The sequence below is a fragment of the Peromyscus leucopus genome, chromosome 10 (assembly GCF_004664715.2).
Source record: "Peromyscus leucopus breed LL Stock chromosome 10, UCI_PerLeu_2.1, whole genome shotgun sequence".
NCBI lineage: Eukaryota > Metazoa > Chordata > Mammalia > Rodentia > Cricetidae > Peromyscus > Peromyscus leucopus.
This window is the reverse complement of record NC_051071.1, coordinates 81,038,654-81,060,743: the sequence shown is the minus strand read 5'-3', so window position 1 is coordinate 81,060,743 and position 22,090 is coordinate 81,038,654. Positions and strand designations below refer to the sequence as shown.

The 22,090-nt window shown below is 45.2% G+C and overlaps 1 protein-coding gene across 1 annotated transcript in view; it reads right to left on the bottom strand.

Annotated features, from left to right (window-relative positions):
• Window positions 1-666: 666 nt before the first annotated feature.
• The window catches only part of Fras1 (Fraser extracellular matrix complex subunit 1), a 337,326-nt gene continuing 315,902 nt past the window's right edge, over window positions 667-22,090 (bottom strand). Inside the window, exons 64-73 of the mRNA XM_037208856.1 lie at window positions 21,776-21,936; window positions 19,120-19,334; window positions 16,549-16,699; window positions 15,393-15,500; window positions 14,377-14,536; window positions 13,460-13,576; window positions 8,770-8,936; window positions 7,289-7,494; window positions 5,181-5,327; window positions 667-4,165 (exon numbers count right to left, since the gene is read on the bottom strand). Coding sequence (XP_037064751.1) covers window positions 3,572-4,165; window positions 5,181-5,327; window positions 7,289-7,494; window positions 8,770-8,936; window positions 13,460-13,576; window positions 14,377-14,536; window positions 15,393-15,500; window positions 16,549-16,699; window positions 19,120-19,334; window positions 21,776-21,936 — 2,026 coding nt within the window. The 3' untranslated portion in view covers window positions 667-3,571. The remainder of the gene's footprint in view (window positions 4,166-5,180; window positions 5,328-7,288; window positions 7,495-8,769; window positions 8,937-13,459; window positions 13,577-14,376; window positions 14,537-15,392; window positions 15,501-16,548; window positions 16,700-19,119; window positions 19,335-21,775; window positions 21,937-22,090) is intronic.

Here is a 22,090-nt window from a genome sequence, read left to right as displayed (position 1 = left end):
AGGGGTGACAATGGGACACTCTGAGGATATAAAGATCATTAACCCCCGGGGGCACTGAGAACGTAGGGGCTTGGCTATGGCATCCCTTCCCCGGGGTTTATGAGAGCGTGCTGAGTTTTCAGGTCTTGCTGAGTGTGCAAATGTGCCAACAGAGCCATGCTGGTCGCTGCCCTTGGCAGTTTTCCGTATTATCAGAGGGTAAAGACACACAAATGCACAGGCTTGCAGAATGCCAAAATTGCTTGGGCTCAGTTCCATTCTGCCTCTGTCACTGTGTCCTTCACAAGCCAGTAGGCTCTGGCTTAAAGATTCGATCATCTCCTGGGTGTGTGCGACACTCAGCAAACCTTTGCTTGTGCAACAAAAAGACACAGCCATCCTCACACTGTATCAGGGGTCTTGAGGAGGCTGGATGATAACACTCATCCTACTGTATTCACATGGAAATGAAATGATTTCTCTTTGTTCTGACTGCAAAAGAAAGCTATCGGAGAACATGAATTTATGCAGCATCCTGCTCTTAGCACAGTTACTATGCCTCAGATTCAATACTAGTACAGTTTTGTTCTTAAAAAAAAAAAAGCCTCCAGTCGCAGAACGATGCACCAGCTCGGCACAGCTCTATACTAATGAGATGAATAATGAAAAAAACAAAACAAAACAGAGTAAAGCAAACAAAAGACAACCAGGCTGCCATTTATTATTGATACAAATTTATATAGTGGCATAGGCTATTGGAGAAATCAGAAATTCATAGCACACAAATTCATACTGGAGATACAAAAACATCATTTGAGGGTCAGGAACTCAGGTTGACAGCACCACAAATGTTTTCCTCAGTCTGGGCAGGTGAGAAATAACCAGGAATAACAAATCCCGACAGGAGACCGAGAGTGAGATCGTCAAGACTGTGCAAACGCTGCTCCTATCCAAGAGCAGGAAGTTGCAGGAGCTTTCAGAAGACCCTGGTACGCTAACGGGGCAGGCAAGGCAGAAGAACGGCGCAGACCGTTATTTCCTCTGACCTTCACAGGCAGCGTCTGACAGAAACAAGGAACGACCTGCTGAGAGCTTTTCGCTTCCCTCTCACCTGAAGGCATGATATAAAAGGTTACTGGAGCAACACACAAGGCATTCGTGAATAAGTAAGAAACGCCGAAAGCAGAGCTTTCACCGAAATAGAATCCACAGTCGTCACCAAATTAGCCAATCCCAAAGATGAAGTAGAAAACCTCAATGAAATGAATAATTCGACATCAATAGGGCAAATCTCAGCCTCACACCTCTTCAGCGCTCTCTGTGTAAGAAGTGGGCATCCACTAGAGTAGTTCTGGCTTCTAATAAAGTGTCTGGAGTGGCAAGGCAGGGAGGCAGGGAGGTGACACTATTATCAGGGGCTTTCCTTCACAGAGTTCTCCACGTCCAGGTCTGCACAGGCTGGTGTCCCTGCCACTCCCCACCCTGGACATGAAAGCCTCTGGGTTCAGTCTCCCTTCCCACACTGGGCTCTTTCTGCCATCTCCTCCCACGTCCATGTCCCACTGACTGTGAAGGAAGGTGTGTGTAAGCAGCTCATGGGAGCCTGTGGGAGCCCGTGGGAGCCCGTGGGAGCCCGTGGGAATCTGCTGCGCTCAAGTGTGAACACCCCGGCACTGGGAGGTGTGACCAGTAACGGGCCAAGTGGGAATGGGAGGCTGCTCTACAGATGATCGGCTCCCTCTCCTTGCTCTGGCGCTGTTCCAGAATTTCTGCCCTGAATTATGCAAACTGGTCTGCAGCAGCACCTGAGCAGCCAGGAGTTTCTGGGCTCAATCCAACACACCCTCTCCTGAACACACTGCACTACTCTCAGAATGTGAAAACCGGCTTTCCCCCAAATCTGTTCTAGATGCCAATACACAGCCTATGAATCATTGCAATCTTTTCTCTTCCTGCCTCCTCAGGACCACCACCAGTCACGCCCACCTAAAAGTGTGTGTGCTTTGTTTCCCCTCCCAGTTGGAGGGCTGTTTCGCAATCCAAGTACAGCAGAGGTCACTTCTACACGCCCTGTAATACCGCCGGCATGTTTTCTCAGCCTGGCTTCTTAAATTGACTCCCTATCACTCACCACAGCACCATCCATTCGTTCACTCAACAAACACGTCTGGCATGCTGGTAGTGTGCAAGGCACTGCTGAAGAATGAGGAGGTGTGGCTCACACAGGCTCTGTGCTCAAGCTTTGGGGTCGGCAGAGGGGCCTGTGAGCTTCTCGCGGCTCACTCTTTCTAGATTTTAGTAGGAGTCTGGAATGTTCTTAGAGAGTTTGGGTCATTTCCATACAAACACTACACAACATGGATGCTATATTTTTTTGCTCAGTGATAGGATGTGCCATGCACCGGAACAGCATTCACGTCTGCCTAATGGAATTGTGCCTCTGGTTAAAATCACAATGTGTACGCCTAATGTTTTGCCAATAAGGCAGAAATGAAAACAAAGCAAAGGCAAGTTGTGTGCACACTGCACACAGAATATTTGAGTTGATATTTGAACACTATGCTATGTAAAAGCCACATATTTGTGGCCTTGTCTCGGACTGATATGGGGGAAATTAAGTGCCTGAGCTACCAGAAAAGAACCCCCAGAGAGAAGTCCCCGAGCTCTTGTGCCAGGGACAATGCTTCTATCTGCTGTGTGACACCCAGCAAACAGGCCCCATGTGGACCCGCAAACTCTGGCTTTACTCCAGCCTCGAGGAAATGTGCTCGTTCAAGTGATTCACTTACTCTCCAGAAACACTAACAAGACTAAAAACCCAAGGCACCCGGGCTCCTATTGCGTTACTGCACCACAGAAGGCCCTGGAAGCGGGGAAGCAGGCTGATCTTTAAAAGGATCTCTGGCATGCAAAGACTGGAACTTTGCAGCACTCTTCACTGCCCGACTTGAGTCCTCCCCGCTTTTAAGTACATACAGACATGCACTCCAGTCTAAAGCATGTTGAGATCCGCATTCAAAAAGAGCTCTAGAAAAGCCAAGTGTACGTAGAGGCCAGGGTGCACAGGCCATCAAGTGGACACAATGCACAAATGTCTGAGTTGTGCCCATTAGAATTTTTAATGGAATCCGTGTCAGCAGCCTGCATTCTGCTGCCTGGAAGTCCAGAAAAGCCCACACAGTAGAAAGCTGGGGGCAAAGGAGGAAACCAAAGGCTCTGTACTCTCAGATATCTGCTACCCACGCTGCACCCGCTCTCCCGAGTGTATCAGCAAAGCTAATTGTCCAGTGTCTGTCCTAATTCTAAAGCACCTCTGTGGCCAGCCTTACAGAGTCGCTCTGTGCAGCCACTGAGACTGTCACAGGACCTGTAGGCGTAACTCTACTCTGATACTCTGGGGGTCTCAGTGGTTCTACTTCATGAGGTAGCTCAGTTGTGAGTTTTATGCATGCGATGTGTGCTGTCCACCACTCAAAGCTAGTTTTCCCTTTTTTTTTTTTTTTTAAATCTGAAAGGTTATAAAAATACCAGTATTTCTCCCTGTCTTATAAAAACGAGTTTAGAAAAAAACAATTATACATGGGTCTTCTCACTAAACTTCCGTTCCATCTTGTAGGTTGTTGTGGACTCTGACTTCCAGATTCACTTTTTTTACTTTAGCACCTTTGAATGGGTAAGACCCTTCACTGTCACCCAGTAGGTTGACATTGCGCACGGTACAGTAGTGTCTGCTGACATTCTTCTCCACCTTGTCTGCGCTTCTCTTGGCTACATCCACCTTGGTATTCAGGGGGTATTCCTCCGGAGTGTCCTCGGGGGGCTGTTTCTTCTTCTGTTTCTGGCATTTTCTGGTGATGAAACAGGCCACCAGGAAGATCAGAAGGAGGAGCATAACGGCAGCCAGGGCACTGCCGATGGACGCTCCCGTCTGGGACAGGGACGCAGCGACAAGGGGCTCCTGCATCTCCAGGTTCAGGGACTTCATGTTGGTGCCATTCTTGACTTGGTCTCCTTCATTGTCATAGATGAGGGAGTCATCCAGAGACAGCCAGCCACTGGGGTCCACCAGGTCCCTCTGGTGGCGCCTCAGAGAGGCTGTGAGAGAGCGCTGGACCCGGGGCCTTGAGACGCTGTCAGGGCCGATGATGTAGATCACCTGGAGATACCACTGGTGTCCTGCTTCCACCTGCAGGAGGAGAGCGGCAGGGAGGCGAGACACGGGTTAGCCGTGAGCATTTCAGGAGAAGCGAAAGACATCTGCTATGACAGGACCAGGCAGAGAAACGGTCTCCAGTAAATATTGGCAATGGATGCTCTCTGTTCCAAGATACAGGGAACTAAACCAAGCGTTCGGGATTCTGTTTTATTTCCAGATTAGGACAGCTAAACACATTCTTTTCAATTTCCCTACTCATGTGGAATGGCCTGAGAATTTATTTTTCATGGTCTCTTTAGCTAAATGAACGCTTATGAGTTAGTGGTCTTTATTAATAGCAGTGAAATAATACTATTAACTACCACGTTTATTCTCTGTGCTCTTTAACCGCTCCTTATACTGAATTACTTTTTACTGATGAACTTCAGTTAAAATGGAGTCAGTCAACAAATTTTCACTAAACAGTTCTCAGCATCATGTACAGATTCATGACAAAAATTTGCTGAACTCAAAGACTCTCTAGATCACCCCCCAGAGGAGGACCGTCGAGTACTTTATTGCCTCCTTATCTGCCTGCCTGGAAACACTTCATGGCTTTGAAATAACTTCCAAAGAGCAGTGATGGCCCTGAAACCCAAGGTCATGGATAACCGCTTGGAGACAGAAAAAAAAAAGTGCAAAATTTGATCTTGGAAGGTCATGTTTGTTGCTAGAATGTAGGGTATTTTTTTTCCCCTATAAGATACTAGTCATCTGTGCCCCTCTAACTTGGGCGTTGTGACTCTGTTCAGGGTTTTTCAAATGCCTGTGAAATCAGCTGGTTCAGCCAACAGCCCCAAAGCTAGAATTTAAAAGAACTCAGGAAAAATCAGAGCAGCCCATATACTTACTGATGGGCAATGGCACATGCTCAGATGTAAATCAAAGGATTTTATCCTTGCTTTGGTCTAGTGAGGACAGGGAAAGCTTCGGAGTGTAGGGTAGGTTTACTAACAATGAAAAAGGCCTCACGGCAAGAAGGTTATCAAAGGAAACCGACAATCACCTTATAGAGGGCATCTACTTTGAGGGTGAATCCATCCACACCTGGCATGCTACTGACCACCTGGAAATCGGGCAACTCAGACGCAAAGTGGGCCTCGAAAGGCACGTCGTGGAAGTACTTGTCAGTGACCTCCGGCTGGCTGCGATCCTAGAATTAAAAAGAGGGAGAGATGGGGTCTGTAGAAGGCCATACTGAGGAGAGGATGTTCTCCCCTGCTTCTGTGGGTTGGCTGAGGAGAGTGTGCTATAGAGGGTTTCCTCCAAGTCGGTGCTGCCTCTGGACACCCTTGAGGGAGGATTCGGGTCTAATCTGTGTCTCACAGGCCTCGTGTGGCCAAGGGTAGCTATGAATGTCGGTCAACACAAAATTACAAAATTAATTTTTTTGTGATGTTTTGATGTTGTTAGTCATCTGTGAAACCCCTGACAAGAATTGTAGACGAATTCACTTTGCCTGTCCAAAGGTTGGACATACCCAGCAGACCACCAGGTCTCAAGCTACTTCGTCTCAGGGCCCTTTCCATAGTTTAAAACCAAAGACCTCAAAGAACTTTTATTTATGTGATTTTCTTCTATCAATATTTACTAAAAATTAAACCTGAACAATTAAAATAAATACTCCTGATTCATTTTAAATTTATAATGAAAAGTTCATTATATTTGAATCTAAGGAAGATATGTTTTAGTGAAATATGCCCATATTCATCTTTGTCTTCAAAGATATCCCATTTTGTGAGATTCCTAACTGTTTTTTCATTTAGTCAGCTGTGATATACTATCCTAACTGATTTATGAAGAAAGTCTAGCTTCAAACACAGCTATAAGCAGGAAAAAGGAGGTATCCATTTACAACTTCTTTAGGTAATTGAGGGAGATAGATATATAGATGATAGATAGAGAGATAGATGATAGATAATAGACAGATAAATATATAGAGACAGTAGATAGATAATAGACAGATAGACAGACAGATAGATGATATATATATAGATAGATGATAGACAGTAGATAGATGATAGATAGATTAGATAGATAGATAGATAGATAGATAGATAGATAGATAGATAGATAGATAGATAGATAGATAGATAGATGATAGACAGATAGTTAGCTGACAGATATAGATGGATGGATGGATGGATGGATGGATGGATGGATGGATGGATGGATGGATGGATGGATAGATGATTTGTGTGTGGTATGGACATGTTTGTGTTGGGATGTGTACTTGTGAGTGGATGCCCCGACATTGATATTGGGTGTGTTCCTCACTTTATTTTGAGATGGGTTTTTCACTGAAATTGGAACTCACTGACTGGTTAGAGTGGCTGGTTAGTGAGCTACAGGGATCCTCCTGTCTGTCCTCCCTGTGCTAGGATTGCATGTGACCACTCTTTATGTTGGTCCTGGGAATCAAACTCAGGTCCTCACACTTGCGTGGCAAGCACTTTACTGACTGGGCTGTATCTCCATCCCCTGGATAGTCTTCAGAACTTTTTGCTCCTTCTTCAATATTTAATTTGTGTGTGTGTGTGTGTGTGTGTGTGTGTGTGTGTGTGTGTGTAGGTGTGTACATACACATGCATGTGAGTGCTTGAGGAGAGGATGTACCAGAAGAGGACATTAGATCCCCGGGGGCTGTGAGCTTCCTGGTGTGAGTTCTGAAGCCCAAACTGGGTCCCCTGCGAGAGCAGTACATGCTCTTAACCACTGAATCATCTCTCCACTCCCCAAGTACAACACGGACTCTGAAATCATATTAATAAACTTTCTGGTGAGGATGTGAGTGTGCAAAGGGGGCACCATTGTAGTACTAGGAGAGCAATTTTAACCTTGTAGCCTCTTGGAAGGAGTGTGAGGACCACTCAGGGCCTCTGAACCAGTCTTGAAGATACACTGGCTTAGAGTTTCCTCTTCTTGGAATGTCAAAAGCAAATATCTTTGCGAGTCACCATAACCAATAAATTGGTAACGTAGTAGGTAACTCATGAGAGAGAAAAGAACAATAAAAAGGAAGTATAGAGAAAGCACTGTGCTTCTGCCAGAACTCACAGCGGAGACCTTGGCTCACTACCTGCTCCTTGGCATTAGCATTAACGGAGAGCATACCAGCAGCAGGAATCTGTGCTTCAGGTGTTTGTTTGGCTGAATGCATCCGTACTGTGGCCCTTCATTGTAGATTGTCCCCGTAGGATCGAAGAAAGGCACGTAGCCATCCTTGCCAGTACAAAGATAGACTTTCTCCAGCTGCAGTTTGTAAGCAGAATGAAGGTTTTGTTCTGGATGCCAAAGGACCCGGCCGTAAAGGATCTGCCCTGGAAAGACCGAAAGACATCAACTCGATTGGACTCCGAGGTTAAAGAGAAAACAGTGTCAAGGGCAGAGAGGATGTGACATACTTCCTCAGAATCAAAAGTGTCTTCTCTATGAAGAGCTCTGATTCCAAGTGCCCCAGAAATACACATTTACCATTTATCGCTCCTCTAATTCATTAATATTACTGAAGCATTTATGATATGCCAACCACTCGGCTATGCACAGGGGAGACAGAGGAAAGTGAGATGCAAATGAGAGGGCAGAGATGAGAGCAAAGAGATTAATGACATTTATTGATAACATTCACCAAGTTCGGTATTTGCTGCATACTGCGCTAAGTTTTTCTCACGTAGTGAAACTCATGGGGTGCTTACGGTCTTCTAGCTGAGGAAGCCGAGGCACTGAGGGGCTAAGTGAGTGGCTGAAAGTCGCTAAGATTGCAAGTAGTGAAGGTGGGAATCAGAGGGATGCAGAGCGAGGGCACTTAGGCTCGGCAACTCACTGTAATAGCATGTACAATGCTACACATCACCCGCTCCAACAGATCTGAGTGCTTTATGTTACAGGACTGTGGGGCTAGACAGGCTAGAGGCTAGAGGCTGCTTTGGGAGAGGTGTGGAGGGGTTTCAGGAGAGATGCTCTTTGAGCTGTCTCCTAAAGCATGAACAAGGATTCATCAGAATATTTTGGGAGACAGGACAGAATATTCCAGGCAAAACAACATCCATGTAAAAATACTGAAGGCTGGGTTGGCAGGAAGCCTAGTGTGGGAACTGTTTGTTTTGAACAGCGTCTGATATGGCCTCAAGTTCTTTATTCCATCTTATTTAATTCTTCCAAGAGCCCAAAAGATGGCTCAGTCATTATTCCCTTAAGTAGCCTGTGCTAGTGACGTCCACAGCAGTGACAGTATAACTGGGAGCCAATAAGAGTGCTACTGCAATCCCTCCAGGGAATTCAGAGCTGAGATAACTTACCCAAGTTAGACATCATGTCAGAATTGGATTGGAAATGCCAGTCCTCCTCCTACCCAGACCAGTGCTTCCTCATGGTGCTACAAGCAAGTCACTAGAGCACTGAGACCACGATGTGCTTTTATAAATTGAGGGAAGAATGGGAGTCTTTACCTTGCTTCTATCTTGGCTGCCCCAGAACGGAAGCCTGGGATGTCCCCTACAGAGCTTGCTGACTGAGACATGAACAGACTCTGCATCCAGTCCAGGGACTGTCTCTCTAGGCGGAGCCCCTTACTGTAGCTTGAGGAAGCAACTCACCTTTGGAAAAGGCTCCTTTGTAATCCATTTCTGCCAGTGACATATCAGACGTGTTGGGATCCATCAGGAACACCTTTTCATTATTGCAGAGCTGAAATTCAGTATTGAGAGAATATACAACCGGCACAGGGCGGTTGGTCTGCTGGAACGCAATGGGTATCAGGAACCTAGAGGTGGGAGGAGTGAGAGCTTCTTGAGGGCGGGGTCAACTTACAGTGGGCACTTGAGCTGTCTTCCTTGACTGCCCTTCTTGACAGTGCACGCACTCTGCTGTGGGTGCTAACCATTTACTGAATGCCTTTATGAGGATAATCGGCTCTTTTATTCATTTTTATTTCTTGAGAAAGGGTCTTGTTGCAGGATATTTGATTACACTGTGAACTCCGAGATTGTGTTATTTACTGTAAAAACCTGTTTTTAGGTGTGGTGTGGCTCAGCCCTAATACACACCTTTAATCTGAGAGCTTTCTGCTTCTTGAAAACAGGATTAAATAAAAACAGCATTCCATAGGTCAAGAGGCAGAGCAAGCAACCAATTGACAGGAAGTAACCATAGAGTGTGAGAGGGAGTCAGGAAGATGGACAGAGAGATACACAGGAAGTAGTAGGGAGGGGCACTGAGTTTGGCGGCCTTTTGGTTTGAGACGGCGTGGGAGAAAGCCTCTTTCTGGGATGTTGGCAAAGAAGGAAGGTCGGCTGGCTGCTTTCTTGGCCTCTTTGAGCTAGCAGGTTTTCACCCCAGCATCTGGCTCCTGAGTCTTTATTGGTAAAATCAAATGATTGAGGTTTAGTTAAAAGCAACATTTATATTTAGATAAAAATAGCAGGGTCTCATGTAGTTTAAGACAGCTTTGACCCTTCCTTCTTCTTTCATTCCAAGTCCTGGGATAACAGGCATGCACCTCACTACACTCAGTTTCTACAGTGCTGAGGGCACTCCAACACCCTACCAACTCAACTACATCTCTATCCCCTGCCTCTATGAACAGGATAATTCATTCTTTAGAACTCTTTGGTACTAGTTGCACTTTTTTCCCTCAATGTGTGTGTGTGTGTGTGTGTGTGTGTGAGAAAGAGAGAGAGAGAGAGATATGTGTGTGGTATATGTGTGTATGTATGGGAGCATGTGTCTAAGTATGCACATGTGGTAGCCAGAGGTTACTGTTAGCTGTCTCCCTCAGTCCCTCTCTATTGTATTTTTGAGGCAAGGCTCTCAGAGAACCTGGAGCTCACCGATTTGCTAGACTTGCTGGCTCCCAGCACTTGCAGGCTGAATCAAGAAGGCTATGGATTCATATGTGAATTACACTGAGAGTTCAAATCCAGCCTGACTGAGGGCAAGCAAAGCTCTGTCTTAAATGCTGAGCTGCAGAAAACACCAGCACACAAAATAACACAAATAAAAACAAAAATCTCCAAGCACTGCTAATGTTCTGTTTAAGACAGGTGCTAAATACATGCTTGTTGCATATGTGTCCTCTGAGTAGCTGACACAGTAAAAAATTAAAAATTTTAATGTAGAGTAAATTCTTTAGCATGTCCCGACATAGAACTCGCCCTCGGTTCTTCACGGTTTTCCTGTCACCACCCACCCTGTTGGTGCCAGACTGGGGTTTCTGTCCTTCTTGAATCCCATCCTACCAGTCCCCTGAAGTGGCTCTTTGATTACCACAGTGCCCCAGGTAGACTTTTCCTAGGTTCACACACCGAGTCATGGACTCTTTTGATGAATACTTATAGACTCTGCCACACCCATCATGAAACTGCTAAAGTGGATGAGAACATGAGACTAGATAGGCCATGGACCTGGGGGAAAGCCTACTATTATTATTCTGTTAAAGGAACTTCGCAATAAAATGACTCTCCTAATAACACACTGCTATACCCGTACATCAGTGCCTTTGGCAACCCTCATCAGAGATGCTTCTTCCGGTAGTAGATGGGAATTAATATAGAAACCCGCCATGGACCATGATCAGAGAGGGAGAGACCCGAGGGAGAGACCTGCCATGGATAATGAGCACAGAGTCAAAGACCCGCCATGGACCATGAGCAGAGAAGGAGAGACCCACCATGGACCATGAGTGGAGGAGAGACCTGCCATGGACCATGAACAGAGAGGAAGAGACTTGGGAACACTCAGTCCTACACAGGACGTCTGTATCAAACAAAGCCTCAGGGATTTCCCTGGTCACTACTCCTCCTGTACGTGGCTGACTGGGATACTTTCAAACATTACTCCTGCCGTCAATTCTGGTAGCTCAACATCCAGACAGAGGCCATCTAAATCTTCACCTCCTTACCTGCCCTGGGCTAATTCTCCACCTAATAGTAGCTACTCATTTTCCTACGGCTACTATTGACAAGCACCCCAGATTCCAAACACCTTCCATGCTGTCCCCCATCTTTTCAGCTCCTCTCCTCTTTTATCATACTGTTAATTCTTCCACCTACAGCAGGCCCTTCCTGAACACTCTTCCCAGAATGCAAAGGACCTGGAATACTTTATATAGACATGGTGGAGATGTCCACACATAATTACTTATTTATAAACACTTGGGAAAACAGCCCGTCAGCTTTGTAAGTTAAATATACATCTACCATATGATCCAGTCATCCCAAGAAAACAGAAAACATGTGTTCCCATAAGGCTTGCACATGAATATTCAGGGCAGATCTATTTAAAATAGATCCAAGTTGGAAAGAGTTCAACTGCCCATCAAACGATGAATTGATGGATTGCTATTTCCATACCATGTAACACAACTCAGCAGTAATAGAAACTGCTTACTTATACAGTAACACAGAAAATCAAATAATCATGCCAAGTGAAATGAGCCAGAGAAAAATAACTGCAGTTGTAGGGTAACACTTACAAAGGTTCTAGAGAATCCAGTCTCCTGTTGGTGACAGAAAACAGACGAGGGGGCACCTGGAGAAGGGGAGGGTTGGGATGGGGCTACAGAGAGGTGTGAAGAGACTTTAGGAGGAAATGGCTGTGTATTGTCTTGATCACAGTGATGTTTCACACATATACATGCGTTCCAATATGTGTTTGCATCCGTAGTTTGTTTACCATCAATAATACAACAATTTAAAATGATCCAGGCTGCTTGCCCCGCTGTACTTGAGTCTCTCTGCTCACTTCCTCCCCTCCCTCAGACCTCAGTGCTCCTCTTGCTTCTGGCCAAGGCCAGGTTCAATCAGATCCCTACCTTGTCAGGCTTGGTCACCCGGTGTACTCTCTGGAACCCATAGGCTCTGCCTGTCTTTCTTGGTTAGTGGATGAACCATCTCGGCTCCAAGCTAAAGCCAGCCCCTTCCTTCATGTCTGTCCCTTTACCACCCTCAAGGACCTGGCTTCATCCCACGCGTCATTAGCTCTCCCTTTCACTGCAGCATCCAAACATTTGGAAATGTTTTCTACCCTAAGACACAACCTAGTAAAAGCTCTTAAAAAAAATATGGCCTCTCATCTGTCATCAGTTACTGTACCATTCTCCTTTTCAGAAAAACTCCTTATGCCTATTGTTCCTGCTTGCTTGCCTCTCCTGAATTCACCCCCGCCCCCAGGTTAGCATCTCATCAGCCTGTGTACTCATGAACCCTGGCATTACCAAATCTGACAGCCAACTCCCAGTCTGTCAACAGGAAAGTCACACTTCACGGAGTTCTCTTTCAGTGCCAATTCTGTCTTCCCACCTTCTCTCCCTGTCTTCTAGGTACCTTGCTCAGACAGGCGGCATTAAACTATAAGGCGTCTAAGGCCTGGGTGACTTTTAAGACACTGATGTAACGTAATTTTATAGTCTCCGTGTTCAGACCAGGAAAGCACTTGCTAAGACAGGAATGAATAACAACATGGAAGGAAGGGGTGAGGTTCCTTTGGAATAACATGGAGTGAAGGGGAAGGTTCCTTTGGAATAACAGCATGGAGTGAAGGGGTAAGGAATTACAGATGGCTGCTAGCTGCCATGTGGGTGCTGGGAATGGAACCTGGGTCCTCAAAAAGAACAGCCAGTGTGCTTAACTGCTGAGCCATCTCTCCAGCTCCATATATTTGGTCCTTATTCTTCTCCATAGTTTATGTCTATACAGTTTATGAACATTGAATTAGAGGGTGTTGGCCCCTGATCCCAGGAGATACAGGACTAGATTTCTGTGAAGGTCTGGTTATAGCATTCACCAATAGACCAACACACAACCGTTCCTTATGTGTGTTCCTGTTTAAAGATCCCTTCATTTAATATCCATCGTTGATTCATTAACATCAGACTCCTGGCTAACAGCACAATAACTGAAGCTTGAATGGAGTTTATCTAATACTCCAAAGGGCACATGATAGCCCTTATGTGCTTAGGAACAGTAGAAAACACTTCAGTTTTACGCTTATGAGTCACTTGAAACATCAAGGCCACCAATGAAATGGACACAAATGAAAACATACAGCATTCAAATAGACCATGAAGGATCACTGTACTCAAGAGAGCTAATATGAGAAGGCAGAGGACTCCCTCGTTCAGCTTTAGCTGGGGTTGTGCTTGTCGGGTGACTTGACATTTCTGAACATCTATGAATGACTATGGATGCAGTGTGGGTATTCATTTGAGGATTGAAAATACATTTTAGTGAGCATGAGAATTATCAAATAATGAGATGAAATTAGTGAGGATCAACTATGTTGGCCTACCTTTCTGGGGCATGTGCAGTGCAGGCCAAAGACTTCTCTCCTGGGTCTACCCATGGCTGTGTGGGCTGCACAGTACAAGGGATCAGGTAGATGGTATATTCCCCCGAGTAGTCCTTTCTGGAAATGGGCAGAGAAGATTGTAGTCACAGGCAACACCTAATGATGACTTAGCCTCAGAAAGACATGACTTCATTAAGCAGGTGGCATTTATGCACTGACAATCTGTAAGAGCCGCTTTCAGGAACCCATCTCTGATTATCCCAACCTTCAGAGCACTATCCCAAGGTGTTAAAACACAAAACACAACATTTTCATCTTTCTACAAAGAAAGCCACAAAAGGCACACTGCTAATAAAAATCCAGAAGGTTCAGGTGATGACAAGCAGAGAGATCATGAAATCTGCCCGGCAATTTGGTTAGTGTTTTTGTTGTCAACTGACAACCTGCTAACATTTTCTTAGATGCAAGAGCTTCTGTCTGTTAAAATGTGACTATGTCAAGCGATGCTGCAGAAAAGGAGGCCACTACTACGAAGACAGAGCAACATTCCAGAGAACGGAAGCAGTGCCCTTGGAACGTCCACCTCCATTTGACGAGCTCTTCATTTCAGGGTCCCCTTCCCAGACTCCATGGCCTCATTCCTTTTCAAAGTTGAAGAACACAAAACTATGGATTCTTGTTGGGGGGCACTCAGCGGGAATTGGTGCGCTTATGGCAAGACAAAATTCTCAAGAAGTCTTTGTACCCATCCCTGACTTGTTACTAGGTAACAACCGCAGCCCTAGCAGGTTAAATGGAAGGTAGGAGAACATCCAGAAACTTCTGAATAATCTTCAAGTGCCTATGTTTCAAGCTCTTGAATGAAGTTGAAAAAACTTTTCAGATCAAGCCCCAGAAGCTTCCATCATGGTCATTACCTGTTGTAAGAGCTCGTGGCTCTCCAGAGTTGATGTGGAGAGTCAAATGTCTGAGCACTCCATAGGAGCTGTAGGTCAAATTCAATTCCTCCAAGGTGGTCTGGAGTCAATATGAAAGACTTCACATCTGGGAGAGTGTGATGCTCCATTACGAACTGGCCTGTTTCGGAGGGAAGCACACTCGGACTTGTGAGTTTGCTGTGTTTGCCTAAGGACCTAATTTTTGTTTTTCTAGCAAAGAACTAAGGACACTAAGGGCACATATACCCTTTAGAATACACTTTACAATTGTTGAGACAGCATAGCATCTTATACCAGCCCTCCACTCTACTCATAATGGCAATTATGGTCACATGGTATATGTGTAAACAAATGTGGAAATTGCTAAGCTAATATGCAATTTTATTGATATTTGTGGGAGAACAAACACTGAATATATTTAGCTTTGAATCTCAACAGACACATTTTTGAGTCTTAGTGCTTTATAAATAGAAATATCAATGTTGGATATAATCACAAGTGTAGATGTCTCTAAAAACATAAAGGTTATTTTAACAAGACATCATTACTCTTAAAATCCAGTGTGAGTGTTCAAGGTGGAGTGACTCTTCTGGATGGAAAGAAACTAATGAGATAACACAACCAAGGCATAACATGTGGAGTTTGATTGAATCTACTTTCCTTTATATGTATAGATATAAAGTAAATATAAATATAAAGCATTGGGGAGACAAGGGGCTATTTGTACAAGGACTATTGGGTTATGTGGGTAGACTGGATGCAAATTGGTGGTGTGATTTCCTTGTTCTTAGATGAGGTCTACTGAAGTATTTGGGGTAATGTACATGAAGATGGAAATTTCAAATAAGATTACCACAAGGAGTATGTGTATGTTCATACATGGATAGTAAAATGTTAGTAGCTATTTATTTTTTATTGTTCCAATCTTTCAATTTTTCTGAATGTTTAAAATATTTTTAAATAAAGAAGCAGGAAAAAAAAAACACAGAATCTACCTCTGAATTTGGCATGGGTCTTGAACTCAATGACGAGACGGCCATCCTCTCTAATGTAGATTCTTATTATCTGAAGCCTTGCAGAGAGCACACTGTCTGTCTGGATCCCTTGACAAACAACAAAGTCACAAAATAAAGTCAGGGAATGAAGAGGATCTCCCAGACAGTGACCTGCCCCCTTAGACATTGCCCCAGAGACATCTCTAAGAGGATTCAAGTATTTATGTGAATGTCATTTAGAGAAAAGTTATATATTCACATGAGCACTGATTGCAGACAAGAGTGCCAATAAAAATAGTACAGCAGCTCATTCTTGGTTCTGGTTCCCCCCGCCCCTTTCCCTACATCCATTGCCCTTATAGGAGCGCTTATCTATGTGGATACCACTTATCCCAGATGCAGGGTAGGCCCACATTTTAGAAAATAGTGGATCTAAAACTCCTGGCTCTGTAGCTCCTCCATACTGTATTTTCTTTCACTTTTAGGACCTAACAGAGTCACAAGTCCTGACATCTACATTTTATACTCAAACCAGAGAGAGGACAAGGGACCTTGTAGAAAGTCCACTGTGGGTTGACACACAGTGAGTAGGGGCAGTTAGAGGCATGAAGCCCAATGGGTTCAGAATAACCTAAAATAAAATGTAATCAAAGGAGGAGAAAAATAAAAGTTATGAACCCCTTCCCCACCCCACCCCCAAGAGACAAAGGCTGAATGGGTTGATTTGGTTCGGGCAGGAGAATGTCAAGGTCTTTTCCCTTGAGGAATATAAAACAAACAGATGATTTGAGCTCAAGCCATCAACAGAAGAATGGACGCATTTTCAGGTACTAGAGATGAAGCCTGTCTAAAAGATGCTCCTGCAGCTCTTCAGCATCTCTCCAGCAGATGAAGGGTGTCACCCCTAGAGAGGGAGAGGTGAGCTTGGGAGAAGCGGAAGTAAGGGGCGGTGGGCTTGAGGTCATGTTGAGGTACAGGACATTGGAAATGGAAAAACAAACAAACAAAAGAATAAGAGATCAGCATACTCTCTAGATCCCGGGTAGCCTTCCTTTCTTTCTAGAAGACCACAGGAAAGTAGCCCCTGCTAGGATCCACTGCTTAGTTAATCACGATTGAATGTGAGATGGAACAATGAAGATGTCCGTAGGCATACCTGTTCTCCAGAGAACCGTGTCATAGAAGAAAGAGAACTCCATCTCTGTGTGGTGCTCCAGGGAGGCCCAGCCCCTGGGGGCTGTCACATAGATGTAGGACACATAGAGAGGCACGTGTACTGTCAAGAAGGACTGAGCCGAATCCCTCACCTGCCAATGAAACAGTGTAGGAGAAACAGGCTTACTTCTTTCCTGGGAGGGAAGGGCAGAAGACCCTCAGCTCTTGGCTCAGTTTCCATCCACCCCCTTGGTCACTGGCTCATACAGTAATTCCTGATCAAGGGCATACACCTGCAGTGTGTCTTTGAAAGATAAAGAAGGTGGGCACAAGGTAGCCTGGATGCTTCTTGAGAAGAAGTGATCTTCAAGGGCTTTTTCGGGGAGGTAACACTTGAACAAAAATATTTTAAAGAGTTAAGACCCATGATGCTTCCAACCTTCAGCTTCTGGAGGCACTTGCTGGAAATGTAGAGTCTCACAGGCCAAGGGATTGGCTGCTGACTTGTAACCTACTGTCAGTGAGCTAGATCCGAGACCTGTAGGAAATGCTGATCAGTGGCGACCAGAAAGGCACCCAGGTCCCGTCCTCTGGTAGGAACACAGGCCTGGCTCAGGGGGTCTTAGTGAGCACCACATTCATGTTCCAGGAACAAAGGCTAGGCATCAACATCACATCTAGGAAGCTTACCAACAGCTCAGGGCTGCAGGCACTGCAGCAGTTTACCGGCACAGACAGTATTTTGGAGAAATGTTTGAAAAGAGAACAGATCACACATTCAAGGGAACACCACTCTCTGAGGGGGTTCCGCTTACAGTTATTAGTTTGGTGTACCGACATGAACTTTACTAGGCCATGAACAAAAACTGAACGGGAAAATAACAAAATGCCAGCAGATGATTTCACAGTGAACTGTGTACATGTGTGGATGGGAGAATTTATTTAAAAATTCGTATTTTTCTCCATAAATGTGTATTTCTCTTATAAGAAAAAGCTAAGTTAGTAAGTTTGGAACAGTTTGATTTTGTTACTGGGCAACTAGGACAAGACACCAAGGCCTGTGTTTTACCTTCTTTCTCACTGTTTTCCTTCATCTCAGATGATGTGACTTGCTAATCTTTAAGAACGTTCTCCGCCAGGCGGTGGTGGCGCACGCCTTTAATCCCAGCACTTGGGAGACAGAGGCAGGCGGATCTCTGTGAGTTCGAGGCCAGCCTGGTCTCCAAAGCGAGTTCCAGGAAAGGCGCAAAGCTACACAGAAAAACCCTGTCTCGAAACACCAAAAAAAAAAAAAAAAAAGTTCTCCAACAACTATTTCATGCATATCTGCTTTGTGCTATGCAGACAGCATGAGTCACAGTTTAACAGGAACTCAGGGAGGTTGTCTCATTGAAGTCCACTGGTACTAGCTGAGGAACACCGAGTGAGAGCTTACTGCTAGCTTCTCCAGTTGTTTCTCCAATTACAATCAGCAATTCCAGTTATTTTTAGAGACACACACCAATGAAATACTTGGGGTATTTATTTTTTCGAGCTCAAATTTTAAAAGTGGGCATAAGCAATCCTTGCCTTTGGGACTTTTTGAAGACTAGTATGAACAAAAATATCCAGGTCTGTAATTGAAGAAAAATCATGGTGAACGGAGAACATTAATTTTTGAGGGGAGGAATGATCAGGTTTGTGATTGTTCACATCCTTGGACTACGCAGGCCAGGCATCTGCAGAAACAGAAGCAAACGCGGGCTGCCTTCAAGTTTCCTCCAGTAGAGGGCAGTGCTGCACACCAAACCGGAGGACCCGGAACAAAGAAACCGCGTTTGAATTAAAGATACTCCCCCAATGATTGAAATCTCTCTGCAGATTCTCTCACTTAGTGAGGCTGAACTTGCTTTTGGAGTGAAAAACAAACAGCTAACACGTTTGGCTCCCTGAGCTAAATGCTCAAAAGTGGGATAGAACTTGAGAATTAAATTTCCCATGAGGTAGTCTAACGCCATTGTCGCTCTCACAGAACTGTCCTTCTGAGCCTCTGGCTTCTCCCTAGAAAGGCTGCTGTCATCAGGAATGTGTAGTGGTTTGCTAAACATGCACACAGACATACATGCCTGTGTATGTATCCATTTTTGTTGGGGTGATGAATTTGGAATGAGCACAGAGTTAAAGTGCTTGAAACAATGCACTCTTCCCAGTGTTGTGGAATCGAGAGTTGTCTTCTGAGAGGCCTGCCATCTGCTATTCTGATTCGTTCCAAGTGGGGCAGAGAGTACACCCACATAAAGAACCCCACTCCATTTTCCAAAATGTACACAGAGAAAAGAATCACACATCCATCTAAAGGAGTAGGTACTCGGTTTTTGTACAGATGACTTGCCATAGTAATTTATTATACTTTAACTTGATTTAGAAGACCTCGGGGCTCTCTTAAGCACAATACTGCCAAGACCCAGATAAAGGACTTATATAGAATATATTGCCTACCTGGCTAGCCCAGTTTGGAATGTTACATGCTAACTGATGCCCTTCCAGAACAGAGCTGGCACGGCACCCAAGCCCAAGAACCCAGGGTACCCACCTGGAAGTCAGCAGTCACGGAGCCCCCGCACACGTCGATAAGCTCTGTCATGTCATAGTATGCATCAAAGGTCCACACACAGCTCTTCAGGTTCAGGTGTCTGTACAGCTGGATGGTCTTAGGCTCCCGGACACTCGGGTCAAACTGGAAGGGCCGGTCATAGCCAGGGCCCAGGGCCGTACTGTGGAAACCCGCATCATCCAGGAACCCTGCCTCTGCAGGGGACAGAGGGAACAAGGGACCGGCTCTGAGCCTGCCAGGAGAGGCTGTGCTGAGCTGTTCATCTGAGACTATGGCTGGATCTACCTTGGAATCCCAGTGTTCAGCGAGGTCCAGAGGAGAGCTTGTAAAGGGGTAAGCTGCCTACTGGGGGCTGAGACATGGCTTAGCAGGTAAAGCGTTCCCCACAGAATATGCATGAAGACCCAATGAGGGGTCCTAGCACATATAGAAAAAAGCCAGATATAGAGGCATGCGTGTGTAGTGCCAATGCTGGAGCACGGAGACATGTGGATCCTTGAAATTCACTGGCAGCCAGAGAGCTCCAGGCTTAATGAAGAGATTCTATCTCCAAAAGTAAAGTAGAGAATGTCTGAGGAAAACCTTTGATGGAGCTCAGGCTAACACACGTGTACAAGCACGCACAATGCAGATGAACATGTGCACAAGATATAACATTCACACTCGCACACACTAGTGAGAGAGAGAGAGAGAGAGAGAGAGAGAGAGAGAGAGAGAGAAGAGAAGAGACAGAGACAGAGACAGAGACAGAGACAGAGACAGAGACAGAACACTGAGCTGCCTGTTGTCTGGTATTAAATGGGCCACTGCCCCTCTAAGAAACTCAGGTACCCAGGAGAAAGGGTGAAGACAACCTAATATCGTGGAAGAATAAAGCAGCTTTTCCAAGTGTTTCTACACCTCCCATGGCTCACCACTGGTCTTGATGAAACTGACTTGTTATGTGGATCACTCATTCATGAGTGACTATTTTTAAGACCAATTTGAAAAACAGCTTTATGAAAAGCCATCATCATCTGACTTCCTTTTCATCCTTCCTGCAATAGTTCCTGAACTCTTGGGGGGAAACCACCTCAATTAGTAAATAGCTTGCTAATGATGCATGGCTCAGCTTCATCTGCTGCATGTCCAAATTCCTGGATCAAACACTGCCAAGCCTGTGAACGGTTCTGAATCACAGGAGTTTTAGAACATCTGAAATACAATTAATTTTCTCACATTTTCATTTATTTTAGTGTGTGTGTGTGTGTGTGTGTGTGTGTGTGTGTGTGTCCACGTGCACACATGGACACACCTGCATGTGTGTGTAAAGACTATGGCATGGAGGTCAGAGGACAACTTGCGGGAGTCAGTTCTCTCCTTCCATCATGTGGGTCCTGGAGACCAGACTCAGGTCATCATGCCTTGAGGCAAGTGCCCACACCCTCTGAGCATCTTGCCAGCCTCAGACTATAACTTTTAGAATACTAAAAGTGGCCATCACATTTAAAAGAGCTAAAGCATCTCAGAATGTCTGCCACCAGCAACCAGCCCTTTGTTCTACTAGGAACCCAAATGACCTGTGATGAATTTAAATATTTTTAAGCAGGGAGAGGTAGAGATTTTCCATTTTTAATCATACCATTCTTTTCATTGCCTAGGTATTTGGACCAATTCAACTTTCATATGTAGTTCAATGGTTTAAGAATAATTCGTGCTCAACTAATTCTACTGTACAAAGACCACCACTACCAAAAATGCTACTTAATGAATATGAAAGAGCAGATGAATGCATTTCTGTCTTCAAAACTGCTGTTGAATGATTCATCAGCTGAAGCGATGGGGGGAGGGGGCGGGTGGGTGGGCATGCATTTCATGTGCACCGGCCAAGGTAAATGGAAACAGACAGGACTTCTTGTAAAGGGAAATGTCTGCTGTGGTGAACACAGATGCACAGCCTGTAGCTGTTGGCGTCTTCAGACCCTCATCTGCTGTGGAGTGCCAGCCAAGGTCAAGCTCTTGCTTAGGCAGGCCCACCCAGTGACAGAGGGAGGTGGGCTATACAGGATTTCCATCAGCATTTCTCTCTTTGCTAGACTACCGTGCTGTTGGGTATTTCCCTCTGCCCAATCCTGCTTCTTCCCCTTCCCTTTAAGTAGATGCTGACCTCTAAAGAAAATCATGTTGCCTAAACTTTACCTCAGTTCCTACATCTAGAGCATCCATCCTTCAGCATCTAACACTGTACTTTCTAAAGATGTTATTGTCATGGGAGCCCAAAACTAAGAATGGCCTCCATGGGTAGGGACGTAACCAATATTTACCATGGAGGCATCTTAAATGTAACAACACATCGGCTCCTCCCAATTTGACTGGCAGAAATAGTTGTTTTGTGTCACAGGTCAGAACACAGTGGCTGGGAGAGGTCAAGCCATTTTTGGTCAGGTCTAGGTAACGGCTCAGAAGAGGCTCGAAATTTAATTGGATTTGAAAGACCTCCCCCCCACTTCTCCTGTTTACATCAGTTGTGCTCCCTGGGTTTGGATGCTTTCTAAGAAGGAAGAAGTGATACAGAGTCGAGGACTAGAAACCAGGAAAAGTCTAATCCTCCCCGTGGAGTCCCACCTCCAAAGCTGTGACACAGGAGCAAACTTACCCGAGAGTCCTCGCAGGTCACGGGCGGTGACTAAATTGGAGCAGACGTGCTGGTGTCTGTAGATGGACTCGGACAACAGGAAATGCAAGTTGTGCAAAGGCATAGTGGAGATGAGGGGCAGCATCCCGTCCTGGTGAGGGATCTGCACCGAAATGTGGATTCTGGAGGGAGAAGACGCAAGTGTTCAGCTGCAGGATGGAGCGGCCGACTGGACACGTTCCTCTGGCATCACTAATCTGCCTTCGCCAGTGAACTGAGCGGTTTTTTCTTCCCTTGAAGTTTTCCATGTAAAATTTGTATCTGAACACGAGGGTG